General features: G+C 53.0%; 1 protein-coding gene and 1 non-coding gene across 9 annotated transcripts in view; both read left to right on the top strand.

Moving 5' to 3' along the window:
* PUM1 (pumilio RNA binding family member 1) overlaps positions 1 to 19,877 on the top strand; it is a 68,473-nt gene that overhangs the window by 36,620 nt on the left and 11,976 nt on the right. For 4 of the 8 annotated variants that reach the window (XM_056509381.1, XM_056509380.1, XM_056509377.1 and 1 more), the window contains exons 10-18: positions 3,220 to 3,371; positions 5,475 to 5,613; positions 7,075 to 7,218; positions 9,082 to 9,390; positions 10,400 to 10,636; positions 14,231 to 14,498; positions 15,728 to 15,857; positions 16,641 to 16,769; positions 18,262 to 18,399. In XM_056509381.1, the coding sequence (XP_056365356.1) occupies positions 3,220 to 3,371; positions 5,475 to 5,613; positions 7,075 to 7,218; positions 9,082 to 9,390; positions 10,400 to 10,636; positions 14,231 to 14,498; positions 15,728 to 15,857; positions 16,641 to 16,769; positions 18,262 to 18,399 (1,646 nt within the window). Of the gene's footprint in view, positions 1 to 3,219; positions 3,372 to 5,474; positions 5,614 to 7,074; positions 7,219 to 9,081; positions 9,391 to 10,399; positions 10,637 to 14,230; positions 14,499 to 15,727; positions 15,858 to 16,640; positions 16,776 to 18,261; positions 18,400 to 19,877 lie in introns of all 8 variants that reach the window. The other 4 variants (XM_056509375.1, XM_056509373.1, XM_056509376.1 and 1 more) reach the window with 1 other exon arrangement.
* Positions 1,274 to 1,355, top strand: LOC130262377 (small nucleolar RNA SNORD103/SNORD85). The gene has a single exon (XR_008842111.1). It is a non-coding gene; the product is annotated as a small nucleolar RNA SNORD103/SNORD85 (small nucleolar RNA).

Here is a 19,877-nt window from a genome sequence, read left to right as displayed (position 1 = left end):
GCACATGGAGCTGGGCCACATTCCCAGGAAATACCTGTGTTGGCCACATTCTTTCCCCTTCCCCTTCCCCTTCCCCTTCCCCTTCCCCTTCCCCTTCCCCTTCCCCTTCCCCTTCCCCTTCCCCTTCCCCTTCCCCTTCCCCTTCCCCTTCCCCTTCCCCTTCCCCTTCCCCTTCCCCTTCCCCTTCTCCTTTTCCTTTTTCTCAGCTCTACTGAAGCTGCAGCTGCCTGAGCCTTTGCAGCCTCTGACCAGAAGAAAACCCCATCTGAGTTCTTAACTCAGGTTTTAAACATTTGAACTGGAAATAACACCCCAGGGGTACCTGAAGCATCCCAGAACTTGGGATCATGGCCTCTACTTGAATATTTCTAAATTTGTGACTCTTAAAAGAAACAAAACAACGTGCCATGTGCAGGGTGTATTTACAGTGTTACACCACTGAGACTCAGGAGTTATTTTAACCCTCTCATCAGGCTTTGGACCCTAGAAATGACAAGATTAACTTTATGTTCATTAAAAACTTAATGTTGATGCTTTTCAGAAAAGCATCTTTTCTGTCTAGGCCTGAGCAGTTTTGAGAGCAATTTTTTTCTGTCATGACTGAGAGGAGCACTGGAGGGACATGAGACAATTTAAATTTGTATAAAGCCAAAAAACCTCCTTGATGTGCCTGGCAGTGTTAAACTGGGAGGACTTGGAGGAGCTTCTGAGATGAAGAAAATGAGTTTGGAGTTATTGGGAGTTTATTGCTCACAGTTAGAGCATAGAGGAAACTTTGGTGTGTGTTTTATGGCAGAGATAATCTGCCAATTAAAGCTCTGCCATTATGGCAGGTTTGTCATGATGGTGAGACTGGCAGCTCTAGGATAATGCTCCTCTCTTCCCAACAATAGCAGCATTTTAAAGAACAAATTTGAATGCAGAGGGAAGAACTTCCTAGGAAAAAAACTCATTTAGATTTTAAACTGTGGGGAATGTGCTGCTGCCTTTGAATTGCCTTCCATCACTTGAGAAAGATGTCACTCAAAAAACTGAAAACTTGCCTTTTTCAAGGCCAGTTGGGAAATGGTTCCCTCTGGGGTGGAGTTCCAGGTAGAAAAGTGTTGCTGTTCTTTGTGGGGAGGTGGATAAGTGCTGGATAACTTGGATACAGGAGAAGCAGAGGCTCCCACAGCAGGGCTGGGATGTGTCCAGCCTTGGTGAGCTGAGGTGAGACCACAGACCCATTCTGGGCAGGAGCATTCTGGGTGCAGGAGCAGCTCTGGGGTGCTGCTCTGGCAGTGATGCCACTCTTGCCCTCTCTGAGAACTCTGTTCCATAATGAGCCTCTCTGTGCTCACAGCAGCTGAGCCAGACTTGCAGCTCTTTAAACCCAGCTGCCTGCAAACTTCAGAGCTTCTGGGTCCCCTCTGCTTTCAGCACCCAGGGCTTTGGCAGCAGCCTCTGACTAGAGAAAAACCCAGCTGGGTTTCATAATTAGAGACTAAACTGTCCCAGAGAGATGCCCACATTTTGCCCAGATAAAGGAGGTTGCAGCAGCTTCCAGCAGCCTGGGGGCACATGCAGGTTAATGGCTTGCATTAAAATGGAGCAACTGCAGCTCCTTCCTGCTGGGTGCAGGAGAAGCAGGAGCTGGGCTCTGATTGCACTCAGGGATTGTAAACAGGTTAAATCACTCACTGCTCACCTGTCTGTGCCTGCTGAGGCACCACAGGCACCACCTTCGTGGCACTGATTTGTTTGCTGCAGGTTTTTTTCCATTTTGGCTCATGAATTGCCAGGTTGGAAGGTAAGAAGTGAGTGGTTGCTGCTCCAGACCTGAGTAGGAGCAGCAGATCAGCCTCTGATTCTGGAAATCGAGGATGGGCTTTGGGGTGAGATACAAATCCAGGTGTTCTGCAGCTGCCTGGAATTGGCCAGCACCTCCCTGCTGGGCACCTAAATCCTGAATTCAGGGAAAGCACAGTAGTGCAAACCAGCATAGTGTGAGGAGAGTAACTCATACATGTTTGAGATCTGAATTTAATATTTGGCACAAAACATGAAATGAATATCCTGAAGTGTGGATGTGGGAGCAGGAGCTCTTCCAGGTCCTTGGCATTCTGCAGGAGTTCAGCTGAGCCTGTTCCTATAAAAAAAATCGAGAATAAGTACAAAAGCCAGAAGGAAAAGGGATTTCCAGGATTTTTCCCCTTTGTCAGAGCCAGGCTAACACTGAACACTCAGCACTGTGTTTGCACCTCCCTTTTTATGTCATCCCTCATTTTCCATGGAACCACAGACTTGGGCAGAGCCCAAGTGCTGAGTGTCTCTCTTGGAAATAAAAAAACCCCTGGTTTTACTCCAGACATGACCAAGTTTCTGTAAAGATTTGTTTATTCCAGTGTCACACCTGACTCTGCCTCAGTTATTCCTGCTGTGGGGAAGGAGCCCTTGGAATGCATTTGGGAATCAAAGGGAACACTTCTGCTTCTCTGCTGACCTTTCCTGGAGAAATCTAACAGTCATATTAAAAAGTATTATTGGATTCCTGTCCATGTTATTTGGAGAGAAGGGCTCCTCCTTTCAGAGCTTCCTCAGCATTATTCCAACTAGGTTATTGATATATAATGGGATTATTTAAGGAGAGAGGCTGCCATTCTGCTATCTCCAAATGCCTGTGCTGTCCTGAGACCTGATAAACACAGGGAATCTTCAAAAGTGAGGTTTTTCTGCTGCTCTCCAAGATCATTATTAATTTTAAGCCTCTTAAGTTTGAGGAGGGAATGTGGGAAGGGACAGGATCGTGCAGCCTCTTCTAGGGGAGACTGGCAAATGCAAAGCAGGGCTGGGAAAAGAACATTTTAACACTTGAGAGTTGATGCACTCCAGCTGGGAAGAGGGTTTGGAAGTTTCTTTGGGAGCTGTGAGTGTCAGCTGGGATGAGAAGTTGATCTCTCTGCTTGAAACAAGGTTCCTCTGTTTGGCTTGGAGATTTTTGTTCCTGCCCTGATAAACCTGGGCACACCAATAACAACATGGAATAACTGCTGGCAGAGTTTGAGCTCGTGCAGTGATGAAATTCCAGGTCTGACTTGAAACTTTCAGAGATGTGTGACACAAATGGCAAATCCCTGTGTTTGCAGCAGGTTGCACACAGATCTGCAGCAGCAGCAGTGATGTGCAGCTGGCTTTGGGCTGCTGGCTGCCCCCAGGAGCTCACCCTGTGCTGTGTTGCAGGTCCAGCTGTGGTCCCTCACCAGTACTATGGAGTCACTCCCTGGGGAGTTTATCCTGCCAGCCTCTTCCAGCAGCAGGCGGCCGCCGCCGCCGCCGCCACCAACTCTGCCAGCCAGCAGGGCACACAGCAGGGCCAGCAGGGCCAGCAGCAGGTAAGGGGACAGCTGGGACAGCTGGGGTGGGGACAGCAGGGCCAGCAGGGCACACAGCAGGGCCAGCAGGGCCAGCAGCAGGTAAGGGGACAGCTGGGACAGCTGGGGTGGGGACAGGGGACAGCAGGGCCAGCAGGGCACACAGCAGGGCCAGCAGGGCACACAGCAGGGCCAGCAGGGCCAGCAGCAGGTAAGGGGGACAGTGGGACAGCTGGGGTGGGGACAGGGGACAGCAGGGCCAGCAGGGCACACAGCAGGGCCAGCAGCAGGTAAGGGGACAGCTGGGACAGCTGGGGTGGGGACAGGGGACAGCAGGGCCAGCAGTGCACACAGCAGGGCCAGCAGGGCCAGCAGCAGGTAAGGGGGGACAGCTGGGACAGCTGGGGTGGGGACAGGGGACAGCAGGGCCAGCAGTGCACACAGCAGGGCCAGCAGGGCCAGCAGCAGGTAAGGGGGACAGTGGGACAGCTGGGGTGGGGACAGCAGGGCCAGCAGGGCACACAGCAGGGCCAGCAGGGCCAGCAGCAGCAGGTAAGGGGGACAGCTGGGACAGCTGGGGTGGGGACAGCAGGGCCAGCAGGGCACACAGCAGGGCCAGCAGGGCCAGCAGCAGCAGGTAAGGGGGACAGCTGGGACAGCTGGGGTGGGGACAGCAGGGCCAGCAGTGCACACAGCAGGGCCAGCAGCAGGTAAGGGGGACAGCTGGGACAGCTGGGATAGATGGGATAGGGACAGGGGACAGCTGGGGACAGCAGGGCCAGCAGCAGGTAAGGGGGGGACAGCTGGGATAGATGGGATAGGGGACTGCTGGGACAGCTGGGGTGGGGGACATCTGGGACAGCAGCACCTGGGGCAGGGACAGCTGGGATAGGGGACAGGGGACAGCTGGGATAGGGGACAGCTGGGATAGAGGACAGGGGACAGCTGGGATAGGGGACAGGGGACAGCTGTTTTAAGATTTTTGGGTACTGGTTGTCCTTGATTCTCCAGCTGGGAAGGGATTGTTTTATCCAATCCTGTGAAGAGAACTTACTAACACCTAACAGGAAGTTTCAGAGTTACACACCAAGCACCAGAGAGTCTAGAAAATGTAAAAGTTCACACCCAAGGCATCACTGCCCCCCTTCAGAGGCTTGAGAAGGCCTTTAGCAGCATCAGGGACAGGCAGGGAGTGACTTTGTGCAGGATGTGCTGAGGACATGGGGATGGCTCCTTTAATAAGCTGAGCTTGCAGACTCCTGCCCCAGCTCTGAGCCAGGCTCTGACAAACCAAGCCTGTCCCAGGTGATGGCAGGAAAGCCACTGTGCCACTGTCCCTTCTGAGGTACTCCTCCCTGCAGCTCAGCCATACAAACCCACTGTGGGCTCTGTGCCATGATTTCCTGGGATTGCAGTCTTGTGTCAGCAGGTCTCTGCTCTCTACAGGGGCTGCTGGCTTGGTGACACCCAGGTCACCTCCTGTCACCCTCCTGAACTGGGCTTTGCAGGGCTCCTGCTCAAGAGGGCTTTCAGTGGGGCTGTGGTGACAGGGACCAAACCCTAGCTGGGGTGGGCAGGTGGCTTGTACACTTCTGACAGAGGCTGGGAGCTGGAGCTGGGATCAGGGAATCAAGGGTTGGAGAAGCTCTCTGAAGTAACCCAGCACTGACCCTGTTCCAGGCACCACATCTGTGTGTGAGCACTTCAGGGATTGGGACTGCAGTGCCCTGAGCAGCCCCTGCCAATCCCTGCCCACCCTTTCCATGGGGAAATTCCTGCTGTGCCCACCCTGAGCCTCCCCTGCCCAGCCTGAGCCGTTCCCTCTGCTCCTGTCCCTGTTCCTGTTCCCAGAGCCCGACCCCCCCAGTGTCCCCTCCTGTCAGGGAGTTGTGCAGAGCCACAAGGGCCCCTGAGCCTCCTTTTCTCCAGGCTGAGCCCCTTCCCAGCTCCCTCAGCCTCTCCTGGGGCTCAGCCCCTTCCCTGGACACGCTCCAGCCCCTCCAGGTCATTTTTGGATGAGAATTAAGAGCAAAGGAGAGAAGGTTTCCCCCTCTGGTGCTGCCCTGGTGGCAGTGGCTCCCTGCTGCATCCCAGAGTAAGCAGTGGCTGTTGTGTCCCCTGCAGGTGCTCCGTGGAGGAGCCAGCCAGCGTCCCCTGACTCCCAACCAGAACCAGCAGGGCCAGCAGACGGATCCTCTGGTGGCCGCCGCCGCCGTCAACTCGGCGCTGGCCTTCGGCCAGGGGCTGGCAGCAGGGATGCCAGGTAAGCAGTGCCAGCCAGGGGACACCTGGGTGGCACCTCCTGGGCTGCCTGGCCTGCCAGCAGGGCCTGCTTGTGTTGTCTGGGGGCTCCTCAGGGTGGGGGTGTCCCCAGCTGGGCAGCACTGGGGGGCACAGTGGCAGCAGTGACAGCACAGGTGGCAGCAGTGTTCTCTCCAGTGACAGCAGTGACAGCACAGGTGGCAGCAGTGTTCTCTCCAGTGGCAGCAGTGTTGTCTCCAGTGACAGCAGTGTTCTCTCCAGTGACAGCAGTGTTCTCTCCCTGTGGCTGCACTGTGCTCCAGGAATTGATGGCTCCTGTGGAAAATCACCTTCAGGTTTTCTGTGGATTGCTCAAGCTTATGGGATCTGTAGTTTAAACCTCAGAGGTTTCTTAGTCCTGTGCATTATCTCAGCTCTCCATCCCTGCTCCTCTTAACTGGGGCTTCCTTCCACAGCTGCTCTTCCAGACAGGGGAAGAAAAGGGATGAAAGGGAGCAGGGTTTATTTCTCATTTCTAGCTCTTCATTGGAGAAGCTGCTGAATTCTGATCCCTGAGGCTTGGGGGTAAAATGCTGCTGAAATTGAGTTATTCAGAATATTATTGTGATGGCAAAGGACAAAGCTGAGCTCATTAGAATAACGTGCAGGTATGTCCTGCTGGTCACATGTAAGGAAAAAATGATTATTTGAGTTTCAGTCTCCTTGCTGGCAGTGTCATGTGGTTATTAATGGGTATTTAATTGTTTAAGAAGAATGTTGCAGTGTTAAGTTACAAAGTGAACTGTGCAGATTTCGTTTGATCTCTGTTATTTAGGTTATATTTGCAGAGGATATCCACACATATATACAATTACAGATACATACAATTACAGATATATACAATTACAGATAAATGTCTGTACCTGTATTTGCAAAGCAAATATTCACAGGGAACATTCTCTTAGTGACCCCCACCCCAGAGAGTCACTGCATTTAATTTTAGTGTTTTCATTTAATGTAGAATTCTGTAATGAGGTGCCTGAATCACTATATTCTGTCAGTCTGCTGCTGTGTGTATCACCAGCATTTATGAGAGTTTATTTATAAAGAATATTTTATGGTACCAACCTTCCAAAACACAGAAGTGGAAGTTCCCTGTGGGTGCACCCTGGCAGCCCCAGCCCTGAGCAATCCCAGCACACATTGTACTTACCATGGAGCAGAGTTGGTGCTTTTGTGTTTTAAACCCTTGTTTAGCTGAATTGACACTGGTGACTGTGTAATAGAAAAGATTCAGGAGGCAAAAAGCCTTTTCTACCTGAAATTCTTCACGTAAATTTTTTGGGAAAAGCAAGGCTGATCTTGCTGCTTCTTTTTTCTTCCATTCAGCTTTTCTTTTATAAACCCTCTTGCACTGCACTCACCTGAGTGACATGAGTGATGTGTTTGCCACCTGCCCTGTCACCTGTGCTTGCCTCTGCAGGTTACCCAGTGCTGGCTCCTGCTGCTTACTACGACCAAACTGGAGCCCTGGTGGTCAATGCTGGGGCCAGGAACGGCCTGGGGGCTCCTGTGCGCCTGGTGGCCCCTGCCCCTGTCATCATCAGCTCCTCTGCAGCCCAGGCAGGTGAGTCCTGTCCCTCCTGCCCAGGCAGGTGAGTCCTGTCCCTCCTGTCCCCTCCTCAAACAGGTGAGTCCTGTCCCTCCTGCTCAAACAGGTGAGTCCTGTCCCTGCCCAGGCAGGTGAGTCCTGCCACCCCCAGTGGTCCAGGCAGGTGAATTCTGGTCCCTCCCAGTTCCTGCAGTGTCCCCAGTGTCCCCAGCCCTCCGTGCTCCGCTGGCAGTGATGACAAACTTGCCCTCACTGAGATCCATCCAGGGGTTGCTGAGAATCATCCTCTGTGCTCAACCTGGGCTGAGCCTCCGGAGCAGCCACGGAGAGGGAGGAGCAGGAACTGGAATTACTTGGTAGAGTTTCCCAGCAGGTATTCAGCTGTGTGCCCTGGCACCTGCTTTGCCACCTTCTAGAGCCTTCAGAATTCCCAGTGGCTCCAGGAGAGCTGCAGAGGGGCTGGGGACAAGGATGGAGGGACAGGCACAGGGAATGGCTCCCACTGCCAGAGGGCAGGGCTGGGGAGATCTTGGGCAGGAATTGTTCCCTGGGAGGGTGGGCAGGGCTGGGATGGAATTGCCAGAGCAGCTGTGGCTGCCCCTGGATCCCTGGCAGTGCCCAAGGCCAGGCTGGACACTGGGAGCAGCCTGGGACAGTGGGAGATGTCCCTGGGGTGGCACTGGATGAGTTTTCAGGTCCTTTCCACCCCAGACCATTTCATGATTTGTGCCTTATGACATCACTGTGCCCAAATTGGCCTTTGCCATGAGTTGCTTTGGCATTTATTTGGGTTCCTTGGAAGTTCAAGTCTTTTAAAAGGATTTTTCAGCCAGAATTTATTGGTGTGAGCAGCTCCTGCCGGCACTGGGCTCAGATTATGAAATAGGCCTTTTAATTGTTTTCTCATAGCTCTTGTTTATTTTGCTTTTTATTTAACTTTGGAACTGGCTGAAAACCAAAAGTCCTCGGGTTTGATGTTCTTGGCACTGCAGGACATTGTTTCATCTGCTGAAGGATCGTTTCAATTATTTCAAAACTTGGGTTTCTTAATTGGCCCTTGGGAGTTGGGGCTGCACTGATTGGACTCGTGGATCTTTGGAGACAGAACCATTCCTGGTTTTGATGTGTGCAGCTCCAAGAGCACGAGAGCAGCAAGAGCAGCTGGGCATGGCTGGAGTCTGGGCAGCTCAGATAGAAAACACAGATTTATGCAGAGTCTGTGTGGGGGTTTTGGTGGGTATTGTTGGTTGGACGGTCAGGACAGACTCAGGAGCTCTGTGTTTTCTGTTCTTCAGGTTTGTAGTTTATTATAAAGGTGTGGGTGTGAGAGAGTGTAGAGCATGGAGAGTGAGAAGTGAGAGATAAGAGCAAGGGGGTGAGAGAGAGCAAGAGAGAGATTTCCCATTTACAATACAATAATTATTCTTCTATGATGAATATTCTAATTTCCAATAACCCATCTAATACAATATACTAACTTCCTAATATTTGCATGCAACCTATAGGAACTACTAAATTCCCATGTTTTATGTCTTTCTTATCTGTAACCCTTATCTTCAGACCTTTCCTGCCAGCCTTGGGACAGGATGTCTGTTGGTTCTTTGGTGTTTGTGGCATTGGTATCGTCCAAACAAAAGAAGAGCCTCAAACCTTCACATGGCTGTTTTCAGCATCTATATCAGAGTATGCCAACATCTCTGTTTCATCTCTTGGTTCAGAACTACTTGCCAGGCACTCATGAGATTTTTCTATTCCCTCCCCAACAAGTTTGGTCCTGAAAGATAAAACCTCTAGCAGTTCAGAGCCACCTGCTAGTTTTGAACTTGCAGAGCTGTGATGGAACTGGATTTTTTCAGTGGGTTTTTCCCATTTTTGCAGCGGTGGCGGCGGCAGCAGCATCGGCCAACGGAGCGGCGGGGGGGCTGGCAGGGACCACCAACGGCCCCTTCCGGCCCCTGGGCACGCAGCAGCCCCAGCCCCAGCCCCAGCAGCAGCCCACCAGCAACCTGGCCTCCAGCTCCTTCTACGGCAACAGCTCCCTGAGCAGCAGCTCGCAGAGCAGCTCGCTCTTCTCGCAGGGCTCCGCCCAGCCCAACACCTCGCTGGGCTTCGGCAGCAGCAGCTCCCTGGGGGCCGCGCTGGGCTCGGCCACGCTGGGCTCGGCGCTGGGCGGCTTCGGCACCGCGGGTGAGGGAGGGGCTGGGGGCTCTGGGGGGGCTGGGGGGCTCTGGGGGGCTTCTGGGGAAGGGGTTAAACTGTGCCTGCCCCAGCTGGGCTCGGCCACGCTGGGCTCGGCGCTGGGCGGCTTCGGCACCGCGGGTGAGAGAGGGGCTGGGGGCTCTGGGGGGCTTCTGGGGGGCCTGGGGGGGCTCTGGGGGGCCTGGGGGGGCTCTGGGAAAGAGGTTCAGCTGTGCCTGCCCCAGCTGGGCTGGGGGGCCTTGGGGAAAGGGGTTCAGCTGTGCCTGCCCCAGCTGGGCTGGGGGAATAGCTCTTCAGAGAGAAGTGTTTGTTTAACAGGCAAAGCACTCCCCAACACAAGAATGCAACAAAACCTCTCTCTGCTCTGAAGAGATGTGTCCTGGTTTAGGGCAAATTTAGGGAAAAAAACCTCCCAGTGGGGTCCCTCAGAGGGGAAATCTCCCAGGGCTATGATGGCAGAGAATGGACCGGGAGTTCAGGGCTGCTGGTCTGGGAGAGGGAGGGGGGGAGCTCAGGCTGCCCTGAGGGGCTGAGCAAAGGTGTCACTGTCCCCAGGTGTGTCCCCAAAGATGTCACTGTGTCCCCAAGTGCTCAGAGAGTCCTCAAAGGGCTCAGCGTGTCCCCAGGTGCTCACTGTGTCCCCAGGTGTGTCCTCAAAGGTGTCACTGTGTCCCCAAGGTCTCAGGCTGTCCCCAGGTGTGTCCCCAGCCTGTCCCCAGGTGTGTCCCAAGCCAGCGTGGTCCCTTCCCTCAGGAATCTCCTGCCCTTGCTGCTGCTGGGTTTCTGGAGCAGTTTCTCCCTGTGCTCTCTCAGAACAATCCTCCAGAGCACCGGAGGCAAGGATGGGGTTCCCAGTAATTGCTCAGCCGTTTGCTCATTGCCAGCGAGTTCCAGTGCTGGAGCTGGTGTCGGTGGCTGGTTTGTGCAGGCACGAGGGGCTGAGCTCAGGGCTGCTCTCACTCCCATTTCCATTTCCCATCCCATCCCCATTCTGCAGTGGGCAGCTCCAGCACGGGCAGCGGCTCGCGGCGGGACTCGCTGACGGGCAGCAGCGAGCTCTACAAGAGAACCTCCAGCAGCCTGACCCCCATCGGCCACAGCTTCTACAACGGCCTGGGCTTCTCCTCCTCCCCCGGGCCCGTGGGCATGCCCCTGCCCAGCCAGGGCCCCGGCCACTCCCAGACTCCTCCTCCGTCATTGTCCTCGCACGGCTCCTCCTCCAGCCTCAACCTGGGTAAGAGCCTGCCCTGCTTCTGCTTGAGCCTGGGTTAGAACCTTCCTGATCCTGGGTTAGAGCCTTCTTGAGCCTGGGTTAGAACCTTCATGGTTCTGGGTACTGGGTTAGAACCTTCCTGATTCTGGGTAAGAGCCTACCCTGCTTCTGCTTGAGCCTGGGTCAGAACCTTCCTGATCCTGGATTAGAGCCTTCTTGAGCCTGGGTTAGAACCTTCCTGGTACTGGGTATTGGGTTAGAACCTTCCTGATCCTGGGTGAGAGCCTTCCTGGTACTGGGTCAGAGCCTGCCCTGCTTCTGCCTGGTACTGGGTTAGAACCTTCATGGTACTGGGTTAGAGCCTTCCTGGTACTGGGTCAGAACCTTCCTGAGCCTGGGTCAGAGCCCTTCTGATCCTGGGTCAGGGTCCTGCTCTGGTTCTGCTCCTGCCTGATCCTGAGCCAGAGCCCTGCTGAGCCTCCTCCTGCCTGAGCCTGGGTCAGGGTCCTGTCCTGCTGTCCCTGGAGCATCCCTCATTCCCTGCTTTCCTCAGTTGGGTGGGTCCCACAAACATTTGGGTGGAAAACTGTCTTTAATTCAAGTCCAGCCCTCCTGGTGTGTGTGTCCTGCATGGTTCAGCTGGGAACACTTTCCATCTTCCTTCCTCATTTCCTCAGCTCCAAGTTAGGGATGATATTCCCAAGTGTTTCAAAACCAGCATTTTCTTGCACAGGTCTTGGTAACAGCAGCAGTGGTTTGTGGAATACAATAGATAAGGAGGGTTGATCTTCAATTTAAATGGTTTTAAGGGGGATGTTTTAAAATACCCATTAAATTGGGAATAATGAGCTTGGAATACAATTCCTCCTTTTAACCAATATTCCCTGGAGCAGTTCTCAGCTTAGAGCTGAGGATTTGCTGAGTTTACCTTGGAAAATTTCCCATCAGTGTGGCCTTATCAAAAGCACAAGATGAATAATTTTGGGAAGATCCATGACTTTGTGCAGCTGAATCTTCTCAAAGACCTTCTGCCTGGCCTGCAATAAAGTAAATCTTAAAAATAAATAAAGCAAATATTAAATAATAAAGCAATGCTCATCTGAACCTCCTGAAGTGTTCACTCCCTCATAAACAAACCAAAGAGATTATTTGTTGCACCTGCAGCAGGTAATTTAATATTTCCTCCAGAAATTCACTTGGTTTTGGTTGTGTCATGAATCTGCTGGGTTTAACAAAACTTCTGCTTCTCAGAGCAGTTCCCCCCTCAGCAGACTCTGGATTTATCATGTTTATTCCATGCATGTGTGATAAATCCAGTGCTGGCTCTAGGTTAGCTGGAATAGTCATAAATATGATTTTTGGAGATCAGGTTTAGATTTACCATGGTGCCTTGTTCAGAGCTTTAATGGAACTGGAAGGATTTTACCTTGATTTATGCAGCTGGGGAGGCCTTGGCTGACAGTTAAATGGCCACAATAAATTAGTCCTGAGGAGGAAGCAGATTCCAAACCTGGCAGTAGGAAAAAGTTCATTGCCCCTGCAGCAAAAAAAAAAAAAAAAAAAAAAAAGTCTTAAAAAATTCTTGGGAATCAAAGAATCTTAAGCATCCCTCTGGATCAGAGGAAGGTGGATCTGTTTGGGAGCAAATTCTGGAAAGAAATTGGAATTAGCACCCAGAAATGGGCTGTGCTCCAGAGGATCAGTGTGGGGCTTCCCATCCTCCCAAAATATTGCTGTCCTTGTGGCCTTGTCCCCTCTGTGCTCATTCCCTGCTGGGTGATGCTGAGGCTCAGATCTCACCTGGGATAGCTCTACTTTTGGGAGATTTGACCTTGAAACCCATGAAAAGTCACTTTTTTTTTTAAAGTTTCTCCTTCACTGGTAGTGGAGGGCAGTGGGAAGGACAGGTCTGGTTTCCTTTGGGTATAAATTGAGTTCTGATGGGGAGGGGAAGCTCCAGGCAGGGCCTGAAGGGGCTCCAGGAGAGCTGCAGAGGGGCTGGGGACAGGGATGGAGGGACAGGACACAGGGAGTGGCTTCATGTTGAAAAAGTGGAGATTTGGGTGGGATTTGGGGCAGGAATTGTTCCCTGGGATGGAATTGCCAGGATCCCCCCAGCCCTGCCCCTGGCAGTGGGAGCCATTCCCTGTGTCCTGTCCCTCCCTGGCAGCCAGGGAAATCCATGCAGCCTCCTCCTGCACCAGCAGAGGGATCCCAAGCCCTGCAGGAAAGGCAGAAATCACATCCTCTGCCACCTGCTGAGCCACATCCTGAAAAGCTGCAGCCAGGGAAGGTTTAAGTTTGTTCCTGTCAGAGCCTCTCTTTGTGGGATGAAGCACCAGCTGTCCCCATACTCCTGTTTTTGGGTAGCAGCATCTCTGCAGATATTTCAGCCATTTAGCAGTTTAAAATCCTTCTTGGTTTTAATTTCCTGGTATTTACCTGTGTTCAATAGTGATTTGTGGTTTTTTCTCTGTATTTTTAATACTTTTATACCTATTCCCCACTCCCAGCACACTTCTTTTAACTCAGTCCTTGCCAGGGCAGCAGGAGAGGTGGAAAAAACCTGAGGATGGAGGCAAAGGCAGTGGAGACAGCAAAAAAAAGCTAGAATTTGGTAGTGTTGGGATTGCCACTGGTCTGGTTCGGGCAGTTTGGACACAGATGGAGGAACAGAAGTTGTTTTGCTCTGTCAGAAAGTCACAGTCACTGATGAGTAGAGGCAGATTCAGAATACTGTGATTAGAAGGGATCAGATCCTTTGCTGGAGTCTGTAGCTGTTCCAGCCCAACCCAGCAGTGCCACAGATGCTTGGACATGTCCCCATGTGAATTCCTTGGATGGGGATTCCAAACCTCCCTGGGCTGTTCCAAGGCCTGAACACACAGTGAGGAAACCCTGCCTAAAAATCCCAGCTAGAAATTCTTCTTAGAAATCCCCAAATCCTGCTTAGCTGAATGTCAGACCCCCCAATGATGGAACAGAACTCAGGGATTCAATGTCACATCCCTGTGTGAGGGGATGAGGCCCATCCATGCCTTGTTCCTTATCCTCATCTGTGTCCTGTCCCCTTTATCCTTATCCCCATCCATTCCTCATTTCCTTGTCCCTCACCCCATCCATTCCCTGTTCCTTACCTCATCCATTCCCTGTCCTCACCCCATCCATTCCCTGATCCTCACCCCTTACCCTGCCCTATTCCTCACCCCATCCATGCCCTGTTCCTCACCCCTGCCCTGTCCCTGTCCCTTACCCTGCCCTGCTCCTCACCCTGTCCCTGTCCCTTACCCCATCAATGCCCTGTCCCTTACCCTGTCCCTTACCCTGCCCTGCTCCTCACCCTGTCCCTGTCCCTGTCTCTTACCCTGCCCTGTCCCTTACCCTGCCCTGTTCCCTGTCCCTGTTCCTCACCCCTGTCCCTGTCCCTTACCCTGCCCTGTCCATACCCTGTCCCTGTCCCTGTCCCTTACCCCATCAATGCCCTGTCCCTTACCCTGTCCCTTACCCTGTCCATGCCCTGCTCCTCACCCTGTCCCTTACCCTGCCCTGTCCCTGCCCTGTTCCTCACCCCTGTCCCTGCCCTGTCCCTGCCCTCACCCCGTCCCGTGCCCGCAGGGGGTCTGACGAACGGCAGTGGCCGGTACATCTCTGCGGCGCCGGGGGCGGAGGCCAAGTACCGCAGCGCCAGCAGCGCCTCCAGCCTGTTCAGCCCCAGCAGCGCGCTGTTCCCGCCCTCGCGCCTGCGCTACGGCATGTCCGACGTGATGCCCTCGGGCCGCAGCCGCCTGCTCGAGGACTTCCGCAACAACCGCTACCCCAACCTGCAGCTGCGCGAGATCGCCGGCCACATCATGGAGTTCTCGCAGGACCAGCACGGCTCCAGGTGTGCGGGGCTGCGTGCTGGGCTGGGGGTGTGTGCTGGGCTGGGGGTGTGTGCTGGGCTGGGGGTGTGTTTGTGTGTGTGCTGGGAGTGTGTGTGTGTGTGTGGGAGTGTGTGTGGGAGTGCTGGGAGTGTGTGTGTGTGTGCTGGGCTGGGGGTGTGTGTGTGCTGGGAGTGTGTGTGTGTGTCTGTGTGTGTGAGTGCTGGGAGTGTGTGTGTGTGTGCTGGGAGTGTGTGTGTGTGTGTGTGCTGGGCTGGGGGTGTGTGCTGGGCTGGGGGTGTGTGTGTGCTGGGTGTGTGTGTGAGTGCTGGGGGGTGAGTGTGTGTGTGTGTGTGCTGGGAGGTGAGTGTGTGTGTGTGTGTGTGTGTGTGTGCTGGGTGTGTGTGTGTGTGTGCTGGGGGGTGAGTGTGTGTGTGTGTGTGTGTGCTGGGGGAGTGTGTGTGTGTGTCTGTGTGTGTGTGCGCGTGCTGGGGGGTGAGTGTGTGTGTGTGTGTCTGTGTGTGTGTGTGGGTGTGTGTGTGTGTGTGTGTGCTGGGGTTGTGTGCTGGGATTGTGTGTGTGCTGGGGTTGGATTGTGTTCTGGGGTTCTGTTCTGTGCTTGGTTCTGTTCTGTGTTCTTTGCTTGTGTTTTGTGGTTGTGTTCTGCAGTTGCATTTTGTGGTTGGGTTTTCCAGTTTTCATGGTTGTGAGCTGAGGCAGAGCAAGAAATAAGTGGGAAAAGCCAAGCCAGGGCCACAGTCAGAATCTCCCAGGGCTGTCCAGTCCAACTCCTGGCCCTGCCCAGACACCCCAGCAGTCCCTGTGCATGCCTGGGTGTGTTGTCCAAGGCTGAGGACAGGAGCTGGCAGCAGGAATTCTGCTCTCAAAGGAGCTCCCCTGCTTTGCTGTCTCATCCCCCTGGCACAGCTCAATTCATTTGAAAAGCACGAGGCCATCCTCCATTACTCCACTGAGATCTGCTTTGCTTGGAGCAAGGATTCCAATGTGGCCATGGGCCTCCTGTCTGTGACCACCCTGAGCTTTCAGATGGCTGATAAATCATCTGTGTTTGCAAGAGCTTTGTGACTTGTGGATCACTAAAATACCTGCAGTTTGGATATTTAACCTGTAATAGGACACTCAGGTTAATGATAGGATTTTTCATGGTGGTTTGTGGAGCACAGGGGCGAGGCTTTGGGAAGGAGCTGAATGAGCAGATGTGCCCATGGCCTCACCCCAAGGCTGTTTGCAGGTTCATTCAGCTGAAACTGGAGCGTGCCACCCCGGCAGAGCGTCAGCTGGTGTTCAACGAGATCCTGCAGGCAGCCTATCAGCTCATGGTGGATGTCTTTGGGAACTATGTCATCCAGAAGTTCTTTGAGGTGAGTCTGCCCTCCCCTGCAGCTCCTCTGGGGTTCCTGCTGTGCTCAGGTGTTGGGTGAGCCTGGAGAGCCCTGCCTTGAGGCTGAAATCCTGGACAGCTGTCAGCACTTCTCTTGGGTCTGTCCTGCTGGGCTGACTGAGGGTGGGACTCAGATTCCTCTGACCAGTAACACTTGGAGGAGCAGAATGTGTCAGGGTAGACAGCAGGGTGTGCAGAAGATAAAATTTCCTGTGGGAAGTGGAAGGGGGTTGGAATGAGCTGAGCCTTAAGGTCCCTTCCAGCCCAAAGCACTCTGGGGTTCTGTGAGGGGCAGATCCAGCAGAGCTTGCCCAGGATGCTGTGCTGAGCTCAGTGCTCCTGGACTTAGGGACCAGGGAGGAACTTCCCCAGTGACAGCAGCTGCTGGAAAAGGGCTGTGTCCCTCCACCCCTCTCTGTGGGCACTGCTCTGGTCCTTCACCAGATGTTCCTGGTGCTTCTGCCCAGCAATTGAGAATCAGAATCACAGAATCTCCAGAGCTGGAGGCACCCACCAGGATCCAATCCAACCCCTGGCCCTGCCCAGCCACCCCAGCAATGCCCCCTGAGACGTTGTCCCAGCACTCCTGGAGCTCTGGCAGGGCTGGAGCCTGGCAGGTGCCGGGTGGCTGCAGCCCCTCTGGGCTGTGCCAGGCACACCCAGAACGCGCCTGGCTGTGGGAGGGGGATCTCTCACTGCTGTGCCAGGGTGGGGCAGGGCTGTGCCGGGCAGGGGTGTCCCTGCAGTGACTGTTGTGTGGCAGTTTGGCAGCCTGGAGCAGAAGCTGGCGCTGGCAGAGCGCATCCGCGGGCACGTGCTGTCGCTGGCGCTGCAGATGTACGGCTGCAGGGTGATCCAGAAGGCCCTGGAGTTCATCCCCCCAGACCAGCAGGTAATTGTAAGTTTCAATTTTAACTTTCTTCTTGATGTTTGACGTTCCTGAGGTGTCCCTCCTGTGCCTGCTGTTCCCTGTCTGTGGTGTTCCTTGTGCCACCGTCCCTGTTGTCACTGTCACCTCCTTGTTCCCCTTCCCTGGCCTTGGGGCTGCTTCTCTGTGGATTCCCTGGAAGCAGATCGTGTGTGTAGGGAAAACTGAGTGAGGGTGAATTAAAAGAGATTTTTAAATCCCTTGAAGGAAGAGTTTTGCCTTCAATGTGCAGTGAGCTGTTGCTATGTGGGTCAGCATCCTGCTCTCCTGCAGGGAGATGGATGAGGAGCTCCTGGTTCTGGCTTGGAGAGATGTGGCTGATAGCCCCACTCAGAGCTCATTAATAAACCCTTCCTCAAGGGTCTTAGGAACAATGAACTGAGATGAAAAATATGCTGGGCAGGCTGGCTCAGGGAGGGTTGGGAATGGTTGTAACAGGAATCTCAATGTAGGTTATGAAATTAAAAATATGAAAGAGGCTTTAGGAGAGGTCTTTCCCTTTAGGCTGAGCCTGAGCCAAGTGTGTCAGCAGGGCAGTGCCTGGGCTCCAGCACTGCTGCTCCAAGGCTTTGCTGTCTCCTCCAGAGTGGCTGTTTCGAGTACTCAGTGCTTCCAAAATTCCTGGGTTTGATTCACTTCAAAACTGAACTCACCCAGATCTGTCAGAGCATTAAAATGCCCCAAAGTGTCATTTCTGTTTGTGAGTGGGGCTTCCACCCTGCACATGGGGTACATCAGTCATGTCTGAACTTCATTAATTCCTTAATTATCACCTGTGTAAGATCCCAGCAAGTCCTGAGCTCAGAGCTGACCCTGTTTTAGTGACAGGTGACCCTGATACCCAAAGAGTTTGTGGACTTTGTGCATTTTAGATTTGCTTCTCTTTGAGGGGAGCAGAGAGGAAAATGGGGAATGGACAGGAAAGCTGTGGCTCAGTTAGGATTTCTTTAATTTGGATTCTTGGAGGAGGATGCTCATCAAGAAGGAGGGCTTCATCTTCCTAGAATGCCAGGATGGTTTGGGCTGGAGTGGAGCTCCAGGAAGGGGGGGGATTCATCTTCCTAGAATGCCAGGATGGTTTGGGCTGGAGTGGAGCTCCAGGAAGGGGGGATTCATCTTCCTAGAATGCCAGGATGGTTTGGGATGGAGTGGAGCTCCAGGAAGTGGGGGGATTCATCTTCCTAGAATCCCAGGATGGTTTGGGCTGGAGTGGAGCTCCAGGAAGGGGGGATTCATCTTCCTAGAATGCCAGGATGGTTTGGGCTGGAGTGGAGCTCCAGGCTCCTGCTCCAGGGACTCTCCCACACCCGAGGGATGTCAGACTGGGATTTTCCCTGCTGGCTCTGTGTCCAGCAAAGCCTCATGTCCCAGGCCTTGGAGCAGGCTGATGCTGTGCCATCCCTGCCTCTGTGCCAGGATGCTGGTGGTGCTTTCTGTTTGTGTGTGTGCCCTGTAGAACGAGATGGTTCGGGAGCTGGACGGGCACGTGCTCAAGTGCGTCAAGGACCAGAACGGGAACCACGTGGTGCAGAAGTGCATCGAGTGTGTGCAGCCCCAGTCCCTGCAGTTCATCATCGACGCCTTCAAGGGACAGGTGAGGCCCTGCCCAGCTCCTGCTCCCTGCTTGGAGCAGCCTCAGGCTGCCTGGGGCTTCAGCTCCTGGAATTGTCACTCGTAGCAACCATCACTTGCACGGTTGGGAGAGAACAGAAACTCCTTGGCCACGTCCCTGTTACCATTTCTGGGCAGGTCTGTCAGACTAAAACCTCCCTGCACAAGTCTCTTCTCCTGGAATGTTGAGTATTTTTGGGTGATGAGGAAAAGCAAGGCTCTCCCTAATCCATCTTCCCAGTGAAGGTGGTGAGCAGAGTTTTGTGCTGCTGAGGTACCTTAGTCATGGCTAAACTTCATTAATTCCTTAATTATCACCTCACTTGTGTAAATCCCAGCAAGTTCTGAGCCCAGAGCTGATCCCCATTTAGTGACCCTGATAACCCAAAGAATTTGTGAACTCTGTGCATTTTAGATTTCTTTCTGTTTGAGGGGAGCAGAGAGGAAAATGGGGGATGGACAGGAAAATAGAGTTTCATTACAATCCCTGTCTGTGCAGGTGGCTTAGAGGAGTGCTGAATGCTGATCCCCAAGGGCCTCAGAGCAGGGAGAGAACAGGAGTTTCATCTAGAAATGGGCAATTGTCCTTGACTCTCTTCCTTTTTTGCTTTTTTATTGCTTTCCTCTCCTGAATTGATGTCCTGGGTATCAGTTGTGTTTGGCTTTACTCTGCCTGCCTCAGCTCCCAGTACAAAAGTTTTTTGGATTTGAGGACAGCCAGGGGCTGTTCCAGCAGGAACCAGCAGCTGGGAGTCCTGGGAAAGTGGGGATTTGGTTGGTTGGGTCAGAACAAGCAGGATTCTGGCTGGAAACTTGCTCCTGGTTAGAGTTTAGGTTTGGATTTTCCACTGGGAGTTTGGGAAGGCAGAAACACCTCTGGCAGCTCAGCTGATGGTGCTGACATTTCCTGGACCAGTTGTCCCAGTTTTATCTGAACCTTCACATGGCAGATGAAGCTTGGCACCTGCAGGTGATTTTTCTGCAGTTAATTGCACTCCAAGCCCTGTTTCCCTGCAGCGTTTACTCACCAGTTATTAAAAATGTGTGACTGTTGATTTAAACTTCAGTGCTTGGATTTGCTGCTGTTGTTAAATCAAAGCAACCAAACAGGACTTGATGCTTCAGACAGAAAAGGGAGCAGCAATAACAAAGTGTGTCATGTTCTCACCCACAGATCTGCTAATCCATTAGAAATGAGAAAGATTCTTTGTTGTCACTTCTTTTAAGCACTGTTAAGGCTTTTAAACAAATCCAAACAGTTGAGGAAAATCCTTTGCTGGGCATTTTTAACTTTCCTGGCTCATAGCATTTCTTAAGTAGCTCAAAATTTGTGCTGTGGGGCAGACAATGTGCTGGAATCATTTGGGAAGAATAACCAAGCTTCCAGCCATGCTTGGTTGTCCAGGTTGTTGGTTTTTTTATGAATCAAGAGGTTTTACCATTTGTTTTTCATGGATGGGA

This window comes from Oenanthe melanoleuca, chromosome 23, assembly GCF_029582105.1.
Source record: "Oenanthe melanoleuca isolate GR-GAL-2019-014 chromosome 23, OMel1.0, whole genome shotgun sequence".
Lineage (NCBI taxonomy): Eukaryota > Metazoa > Chordata > Aves > Passeriformes > Muscicapidae > Oenanthe > Oenanthe melanoleuca.
Note: the sequence above shows the minus strand (reverse complement) of the source record. Positions and strands in the feature narration are given on the sequence as shown.